The following is a 10,405-nucleotide window of genomic DNA, read 5'->3' as shown; positions in this document are numbered from 1 at the left end:
AATACAAGGAAGCTGGATAACAGCAACAGTCACCACAGGCGACGATGCGGCCAGCACCGCATCTCGCGTATTTCTTGATCACAAGCAAGAGACGCGATAACATCAGATGTTACCGCAGGCAGCGATGCGGCTCGCACCACATCCTATACGCTCAACAAGTGGGACTGACACCACAGTGCAAGTGGCACCAATGGCAGTCACCTGTCAGGGCTACGTAAGCAACGGACTGACGTGGCGTAACATCCACAACCGACAAGCCTGACACACCTGCAAAGGTGCAGCACGTTGTCAGTCCGTCCATCATCCTCCTCCTTCACTCCTCGGCTATAAATACCAACCCCAAACCAGGTTTGAGGTATCTCTACACAACTCTCTCACTACTACTACTATCATACTTTGCTTCCCAAGCAGATTACTGATTCTCACGCCGGAGAGTGGTAACAAGGAGCACCCCCCCACCCCATCCTCCTTGTTACGAGTCACGGTTTGTTTCCTTGTGCAGGAGATCAACCCACCGGTGATCCAGCCAGCGATCCTCGAGAGGAAGGGATTAACCCTTCTTGACGAGACCAGTGAGTTAACCCTGCCCGGTTAACCATTGTTTCATCAGCCTTTGATAACTATGGTTTCGACTTCAATGTACGTTTTAACTATGTTTTTATGTTTCAAGTGTGTTTTATAATCATATTTTTGTGTTTATTATTGACTAACAAGTAGAAAACGTCATATTGATGTGGACAAATATTTCTTTTTATTTTGAGCGCCTAGCATACGTGAAGCTATCGCCTCACACTTCTCCTCTCGCTTAAAGTGTTTGGAACCAAAACGTTTCAGAGCGCCTCGCACTACTTTAAACCAAAGCTTCCGTAGTTAACCTCCCTAGAATGAAACCAAATTGGTTTATGGTAACATAAGTTTCTCTTCTAATTATATTTTCATTTACTCTTCCCCATAAGGATCTCCTTTGTTCTTATTTCAATGAAAAAGTAGTTAACCATTGAACTCCCCAATTACCCCATTACAAAAGTCATTATTTCAATGAGGGTTTATTCTAACAAAATAATTTTCAATGCGTTATTTATTAAGAGTACGTGTTTTACCATCCACATTTAGTTTTCATAACTATTAATAGTTCACACTAGAGGGGACAATCTTGACCCAAAGCCTTTCAAGTGGGTCAGTTTGGGTTGCTTTTAAAATTTTATGGGTTGGTTTGGGTAAGATATTTTAACTAAATGGGTCACAATGGGTCACTTGAAATTCCATCTTGTTATTTTCGGGTCAAAACGGGTCGACAACATTAAAGAATTGGGTCAATGTGGGTTAGTGTCTTAAAGAAACGCGGTAGGTTTAGGGTCGGAATGGGTTTCGAGCCGGCACAAGTATCCGCACGAGACGGGTTACGGCACGAAACGGATTATGGATCGGAACGGGTTCAGTTAAAATTGAGTTTCGGGCCGAGACGGGTTTCGGCATGACACAGGTTTTAGATCGGAACGGGGCCGGTTCGGGTCGGTTTCGGGCCGACACGGGTCTCTGCATGGGACGGGTTTCGGATCGCAACGAGTTTTGGGCCGACACGAGTTTTCGCACGGGTTTCGACGCGTACCGTTTCGACGCGTACCGTTTCAACGCTTACCGTTTCGACGCGTACCGTTTCGACCCGTACCGTTTCGACCCGAACCATTTCGACGCTTACCGTTTCGACCCGTACTGTTTCGGCCTGAACCGTTTCGACGCGTACCGTTTCGACGAGAAGCGTTTCGACGCGAACCGTTTCGACGCGTACCGTTTCGACGCTTACCGTTTCGACGCGTACCGTTTCGACGCGTACCGTTTCGACGCGTACCGTTTCGACCCGAACCGTTTCGACGAGAAGCGTTTCGACGCGTACCGTTTCGACCCGTACCGTTTCGACCCGAACCGTTTCGACGCGTATCGTTTCGACCCGTACTGTTACGGATCAGTTCTGTTCGAATTGTTTTGAGTCTGCACAGTTGGATGAATCAGTTCAACGAGTCTGCACAGATCTGATACAGAATTCGCATAAGTTTGAATTAAATCTGATTGCTGATTCGCATGGTTTGACAAGTCACATTATTCCCAGATCTACATAGACATGATTCGCACTGATTGTTTTTGAAACGAAGGCACAAATAAATCTTTGATAGTCTGCGCAAATCTGTGACATTTCACACGAATCAGAAACATCAGCTGCTGAACAGAACCTTCATTCGCCGAAATTTGTCGTTTTGCGCAGAATCCAGTCATTTACACTGCATTTACACTTGCAGAATCGACAGTTTTCCGCAGAATCTGTTCGACGGATCCGTTTCGCTGATTATTTGTTCAAGGTTTGTTTGATCGAAAACAGCGATAAGGGATTGAAACTGGTTGTTTGTTTGATCGAAATCAGCCGCTGCAGAAATCGTTGACTGCAGATCTGTTGTTGTTGTTCAGTCCATACGCTGTTATTTGAAATCAGTCCGTACTGCACAGATCTGAGTTTCGCGTATTCTGTTCTAATTTGGTCTGCAACTCTGCATCAAGTGATAAAACAGGTTGTTTGCGGCTGATTATTTGCTGAAACAAGTGATAAAACATTTCTAAAAAAAAGACCCGATCCGACCCGAAACCCGTTCTGACCCGTTCTGACCCGACCCGAAACCCGTTCTGACCCGGACCCGTTCTGACCCGGACCCGTTTCGACCCGAACCAAATCAACCTTTTTTTATAATTGACCCGTTTTGACCCGAACCCATTTTGACCCGAACCCGTTTTGACCCATGACCCGACCCAACCCGACCCGACCCGTTTGCCAGGTCTAGTTCACACAATTCTTGCATTGTATCATTAACGAAATCACTTTCAATATCTAACTACGTCTCGTATGACCAATTTAACCAAATGCACTTTATAATATTTTGGCCAGTTTTCTTTACAATTTTAAATGATAAACAAAAGTTCTTGATTTTTCGCGATTGTCACAGGACCATCCACTTTCTCAGCATCTTGTTGTAGTTGCAATGCAAACTCTAGTTGCCTAACTACCTCCTCCATTGCAGGTCGCTCACTCCCTTCCTCATGCAAGCATTTACTTGCTACATCTCCAAACTTCCGTAGACACCCAGGTGCGATCTCCCCACTTAGTTTTGGATCAATATTTTCCAGTAGGGTTCCCTTTCGACAGCAAGTCTTGCCCCATTCTACCAAACTTACTTGTTCGTCTTGCAACCCTGCATCGATAACAGGTCTTGCACACAACACTTCAAAAAGAACCACTCCAAATGAGTACACATCAGACTTCTTTGTCAGTTGTTGTGTCCAGCAATATTCGGGATCAACATACCCCAAACTACCTTTCACCACCGTATAATGTGTTTCTGACTCATCTTCAGAGCCTAGCTTTGACAAACCGAAATCTGACAACTTAGCAACCCAGTTCTCATCCAGTAAGATATTTGTGGACTTGACATCACCATGAATTATTGTACGCTTTCCACCCGAGTGGAGATAATGCAATCCTTTGGCTACACCAATGCAAATTTCGAGACGTTGTTTCCATAATAGAGGGGGTTTATTTGCGTTGTAGAGATGTTCTCGTAGAGTCCCGTGTGCCATATAATCATACACTAGTATCATCTCTCCCTCATCGTCACAATATCCAATCAGAGACACTAATTGAACGTGGCGTAGTTTAGATAACATCCCAATTTCTGTTCGGAATTCTTGAAAACCTTGTCTGGATGATGAGTCTAGCCGCTTGATTGCAACAATGGTTGTAGCATTGTCCATGTCCATGTACCCTTTGTACACCTTACCAAACCCTCCTTTGCCTATGATGAAGCTGTCATTAAATTCATCTGTAGCTGCTTTCATCTCTTCAAGTGAAAAACGACGACATCCATCTGATGACCTCTCGTCCACCACACCATAGTGTTTGACTCGCCTTCTCCAGAAAACTATAAATACTAAAACAGACAACAAGATAGAGGCTCCACCAATTCCTCCAATCATCATGGGATATGGAGTTTTCTTCTTTTTCCCTATAACAATTGGTGTCTGTCCTTTTCCAGTCTGCCCTTTTGGTGTGCTTGTAGGAATAAGTTTCGGGTTTGGGCTATACAGGTTTTGAGGCCTTGAAATGATTTCAATGCCATTGATGAAGGCATATGAATTGGGTGAAGGTGTAAAGGTAACGTTTAGGATTTGTGTATCTTTTACACGGATGTCAAATTCTTTGATGACTACTGCATCGGTGGTGTGGGTGTTTCTCGGAAAAGAGAGGGCTAGGAAAGCGCTGAAGTTGGTTAAAAGAGAGAAGCCATTGGATGATACATCGAAGAAAGATTGTTCGGTGTTAAGACCGGAGTAGGTAGCAGGATAGAAATGTAAACGGAGGATTTTTGGACCTTGGGAGACAGGAAATGTGTAGGTAAAGGAAGAAGAGTTAAAAATTCGAGCGGTGGAGTAAGGGATTTGGGGGACAGAAGAATCCAGCTGGTCGGGGGTCGATGAGAAGGAGGTGGTGGTGATGTTGGAAGGCACGAATTCAGAATGCTCATCGCCATCCCAATATCTCTGATCAGAATTTGAATATGAAGTAGTGGATGAACCGCAGTCGAGGAAGATGATATCAGTGGGTTTGTATGGTTGTTCGGTGGCTGTGCAGAAGAGGAGTACAGCAAAGAACGGTAAGCTGAAGGAGAACATGATGGTTGAATAGTATGGTTGATGAATTGAATACTTAGAGAACAACATTAGTTAATGTTGTTATATTGCAACAGAACTAGTGTCTAGTGACAGTAAATTGTTTGTCTTTTTGTTCAAGACTTTTAAGTGTTGACCTGGAAAGGTATTGGTGGTCTTCTGCAATAATAATAAAGGAGTTGTAGCATAGAAAGTGACATGCATATACACATGCAATAATAATCAAGTCTATGACTATTCTCGTCATTTGAATTTATCAATTTATATAATAATAATAAACAAATAAATTGAAAAAGATAAATAAACAAATATCAATATTTAAGAAAGAATGAAAACTGAAAATGAAATAAAAATTTATAAAATGAAGGTAGTTTGACCGTCTGTTTCTTTTCCATTCACGTAAGCGACCATGGTTAATAATTTTTTTAACTGCAAAGAAAGAGACGGTTAAACTACCTTCATTTATTTGATTTTCAGTTTTCATTCTTTCTTAAATATTTATATTTGTTTATTTATCTTTTTCAATTTATTTATTTATTATTATTAACCATGGTCGCTTACGTGAATGAAAACTGAAAATGAAATAAAATGAAGACAGTTGTCTGCTCGGGCTATGTCCAATATCAACTTCTCAGCCGCCATGAGACCGTGTCCACTGATGCGTGGAACAAGATAAAATCCGTAAACCCTCGCCCTCTGTGAAGTTCGAACCCGGGATTAAAGCCCCGATTCGTCCCTTCACACAGATGTCCCTTGATAATGGCTCAAACGGTAATCTATCTTGCGTCTCCACTATGGAGAGCAGGCCTTTTGACCTAAGTCGTTAAAAACGTTTGTTGGTACACTTTTTTCATTCTTTACTGTGATAGTAGATCGAGTTCATTTTTGTAAGACACAATCTCTTTCATAGTAACATCACTTTGTTTTGCTAAATCAGTCTACTTTATTTTCCAGGAATTGGATAACTATCCAAATATACAACATATGATAAAATTCAATACTATTTTTTTGCTGAAATAGTTATTTGAAATAACGAAAGTTCCGGATTTTTTTTTACATTGTTTCAGGACCATCCATTTTGCCAGCATCTTCTTGTAGTTGCAATGCAAACTCTAGTCGCCAAACTACCTCTTCCATTGCAGGTCGCTCACTCTCTTCCTCATGCAAGCATTTACTTGCCACATCGCCAAACTTCCTCAAACACCGAGGTGCGATCTCACACCTTATTTGTGGATCAACGATTTCATGTAGTGTTCCCTTCTGATGACAAGTCTTGCACCATTCTACCAAATCTCACTTGTTCCTCTCCCAACTCTGCATCGATAACAGGTCTTGCACACAACACTTCGAAAAGAACCACTCCAAATGAGTACACATCAGACTTCTTCGTCAGCTGTTGTGCCCGATAATATTCAGGATCAATGTGCCCGAAACTACCCTTCACCATCGTGTTAACATGTGTTTCTGACTGTTCTTCGGAGCCTAGCTTTGACAAACCAAAATCAGACAACTTCGCAACCCAGTTCTCATCCAGTAAGATATTTGTGGACTTGACATCACCATGAATTATTGCACGCTATCCACCCGAGTGGAGATAATGCAACCCTTTGGCTACGCCAACGCAAATATCGAGACGTCTTTTCCATGACAGACAAGGTTTGTTTGTGTGGTAGAGATGTTCCCGTAGAGTCCGGTGTTCCATGTAATCATACACCAGTATCATCTCTCCCTCGTCGTCACAGTATCCAATCAGGGACACTAGTTGGACATGGCGTAGTTTAGACAACATCTCAATATCGGTACTGAATTCTTGAAAATCTTGTTGGGATGATGAGTCTAGCCGCTTAATTGCAACAATGGTTGTGGTGTTGTCAATGTACCCTTTGTACACCTTACCAAACCCTCAGTTGCCTATGACAAAATTGTCATTGAATTCATCTGTAGCTGCTTTCATATCCTTAAGTGAAAAACGACGACATGGATTTGGTGACCTGTCCTCGTCAGAACTATTGTTTTTGGCTCGCCTTAGCCGCCAGGGAACTATAAAAACTGAGATATACAACAAGACAAAGGCTCCACCAACTCCTCCAATTATCACGGCATATGGAGATTTCTTCTTGTTCTCTTTTACAGTTGGTGTTAGCTTTGTTGGTGTTAGCCTTGTTGGTGTGGTTGTACAACGACGTTCTGGGTTTCGGCTGGCAAGATTTTTATCAGTACTAAGCTTGAAGGCTTCCAAACCGTTCAAATAAGCTTCTAGATATTGTTCAGAAGCGTTATTAGGATGCAACGCTAACCACAAATGTTGCTTGCAGCGACTGCCATCTGGGTCATTGACAAAGACAATATAATCTTTAAATATCGGATACCCACTACCTTGAGTCAGGTTGAGCTGGTCAAGCTCCTCGTCAGCAGTTTGATTATTAATGAAGATCTTGAAAACAACCTGACCCTGTTTGGTGTATTGTGGTATGATGTGGCAAAAATGGAGGCGGAGCATGTAATAAAACCCAGAATCGACAGGAAGTATCCAAGTTAGATTGTACTTGACAGACTGCTTGCCCATACTTCTCTGGGTTTTGTAAATTGGCTCAGGTGCAGTATAATTGGGCGTCTCCACGGTATACATAATTGGTTTATCATAAACAGGCGTCAACCCAATTGCAGCTCCATATATGTAGACTTCATCTTGATCCCATGACCGATACATACCAGTATCGTCGCTAATGGATATTTGTGGCCCTCCAACGTTTAGCCTGTATATATTTTCAAATGCCCTGTCTTCATCAATTACGGGTCTGCTAATCATTCGAACATAGTTCAGGCTCTTAGGCTTAAAATACAGATCCTTGGGCAAATGAACGATTTCGATACCATTGATGAAGGCATGCGAATTGTGTGAGGATTTTAAGGTAAGGGTTAGGATTTCTGCATCTCTTACATAGATGAGGAATTCTTTGAGGACACGTGCATCATTGCGGACGGCTAGGAAAGCGCTGAAGTTGGTTAAAAGAGAGTAGCCATTGGATGATACAGAGAGAAAAGATTGTTCGGATTTGAAATCCGAGTAAGTGGCAGGATAGAAATGTAAACGAAGGTATTTGGGGCCTTGGGAGACAGGAAATTTATAGGTAAATGAAGAAGTATTAAAAATTCGAGCGGTGGAGTAAGGGATATCATCGAGTGAAGAATGTAGATGGTTGGGGGCGGATGAGAAGGAGGTGGTAATGAAGTTGGAAGGCACGAATTTGGAATGTTCGTCACCGTGCCAATATCTCTAGTAGGAATTTGAGTATGAAGCTGCGGATGAACCGCAGCTGAGGAAGAAGTGGTCAGTGGGTGTGTATGCTTGTGAGATGGTGGTAGAGAAGAGGAGCACAAAAAAGAATGGTAAATTGAAGGCGAACATGATGGTTGGTCTTAGAACGAAGGCAAAGTAATGATAAGAAGACTAGCAAAATGCTAGACGAAGTTGAGAAAGTGAACCTTTGGTGCCTTAATTCGAGTAGGGGAAAGATGATGGTTAAATGATTAAATACTTGGAGAAGAGTATTGATTTTTGTTCTTTCATATGTTTTAAATTATAATAATAACCAACCATAGATTGGGTCAGAGTAGACCTGAAAGTCTTCTTCGGTAATAAAGTGACAAGGAAAAAGTCATTTGAGTTAGTCAATAATATAAAGAGGATAATCAATCTTATGGGCTATGAATTCAAGTATAAGCATGAATAATTGAAACATGACTTTTCATTCAAATGAAATATTATTTTATAAATACTTAGACCATCTCTACAATATCAAAATTCTTACAAAAAGTTTTACCACATCATTTCTATTCTCTGTCTCTTTCAACTCATCATCCATGTTACAAATACACTTTAAATGCATTGCATTGGGTTCGATCATAACCAATAATGTTAATTAGTAACATTGTATTCACTTAGCCAATTACATTTCTACTCTCTCTCTCTCTCTCTCTCTCTCTCTCTCTCAACTCATCATCCATGTCACAAATACACATTAAATGTATTGCATTGGGTTCGGTCTTAACCGATAATGTTAATTTGTAACATTGTTGTGCATTGTGGCTTGTACCCTTGGCTTTGTTGTTTTTACTTGCTTTAGTTGTGTTATTTCCTTTGTTGTTTGGTTTGTACCATTTAGATCGGTGGGGGCTAAAAAGCCCAACCCCTAACCGCCTATTTCCTCTTTACTCTCTCTCTCTCTCTTCTCGTGGACTATGTTTACGGCAAATTTCCGATGACTTTAGCTAAGGATTTTGTTTGGTTTCTTGTTCTATCTTGTTTGATCGTGTGGTTCTTTTTGTTTACGTGTTTGTACGACTTTGGTTGGTGGGGGCTTTGTGTATCCCTGTCATGAGCTGTGTTACTGATGTTGCCGAATTCTTCTTCAGCGACGTCAATGGTGATTTTTTAAATCTTTTTTTGGATGTTTGTGTAGAAACCAAATGTCACAACATGTGAAAGTATTGTATGTTCACAAAATAAACAAAACTAGTATTTAGGACCCGTTCTTTGCGACGGAACTATTCAACCAAACAAAAAGTAGACGTACCAAAGTAGAACCACGCATGCGCATTGCGGCGTGTTAACTTGCAAAATTTAGACCAAAATGTAATACAAAGAAAAGAATAAGTAAATCGACTTAGGACCCGCGCTTTGCAACAGGATCGTTAAACAACTAAAAAAGACGTAAAAACGCTGAACCACACGAACATATCGTGTTCCCTTGCATTTGCACCGAAACGTAAAATATTATCATAAAAAAGTGCATTTTAACTCGCAAAAATTAGATCAAAACGTAAAATATGAAAAATAATAACTAAGTCGATGTAGGACCCACGCGTTGTGACAAGATTGTTAAACTGCAAAATAATAAACATAAGAACGTTTAATCAAACACGCACATAACGTGTTAGCTCGCAAAATTTAGAACGAAACGTTAAACGTTACCGTAAAAAAGAACTAAAAAGGTAAAAATAAAAAGATTAAAGTTTAAATAATAAGATTAATGAAAGTGAAAGGGTCAATCTTGTAATTTTTAAAGAGTATAACGTGTAAGAAATGAAAGATAAAATGTAAAAATTTATAAAATAAATTGAATAGTAAAAAACACTCATAATTTATGAACCTCTTTTACAAAGTAATAGATAGAAAAATATACATAAAAACAAAAAGAGAAAATCATTTATTTCCGTATAACTTACTTGTAAGACCAACCGTAGTGATCCAACAAATGGGCGTTTTCTTTGCCCAATCACCCCCAATCACGCCGCGTAACCATTACGCATGGGCGTGTTTGGTGTGTTTTTGATTTAGGCGTGTTTATAATCACGCTCTTGGGGCACAATTTTGACCAATCACATTGAAGCTTCATTTTTTATGGCCAATAGCTTTTTTGGTAGGTTTTTTTATTTATATTTAATTCTCTACACCCTTTTAACATAATGCCCATATCCCCACTACACCCATTTTAGAAAAACGCCCAATAATGCCCCTTACTGACTGGGCTGCCACATGACACAAAACACCTAAGGATGGATCTTTCCCACTACGCATGTTATAATGAATGAAATCACATGTTACTTTACATGCATAATACATGTTACTTTACAACTTTACATGTAATAATATAAATTGAAAAGTTTCAACATTATCTCGTAAACAGATGGA

The 10,405-nt window shown here is 40.5% G+C and overlaps 1 protein-coding gene and 1 pseudogene across 1 annotated transcript; both read right to left on the bottom strand.

Moving 5' to 3' along the window:
• Window positions 1-2,889: 2,889 nt before the first annotated feature.
• Window positions 2,890-4,784, bottom strand: LOC110912388 (putative receptor-like protein kinase At5g39000). Its single transcript, XM_022157085.2, has one exon. The coding sequence runs from the start codon at window positions 4,759-4,761 to the stop codon at window positions 2,947-2,949; it is 1,815 nt and encodes a 604-aa protein (XP_022012777.2). The 5' UTR covers window positions 4,762-4,784; the 3' UTR covers window positions 2,890-2,946.
• An 839-nt stretch (window positions 4,785-5,623) lies between these two features.
• On the bottom strand, window positions 5,624-8,576 carry LOC110912389 (annotated as a pseudogene).
• Window positions 8,577-10,405: the final 1,829 nt, after the last annotated feature.

Source organism: Helianthus annuus, chromosome 15 (genome assembly GCF_002127325.2).
Source record: "Helianthus annuus cultivar XRQ/B chromosome 15, HanXRQr2.0-SUNRISE, whole genome shotgun sequence".
Lineage (NCBI taxonomy): Eukaryota > Viridiplantae > Streptophyta > Magnoliopsida > Asterales > Asteraceae > Helianthus > Helianthus annuus.
Note: the sequence above shows the minus strand (reverse complement) of the source record. Positions and strands in the feature narration are given on the sequence as shown.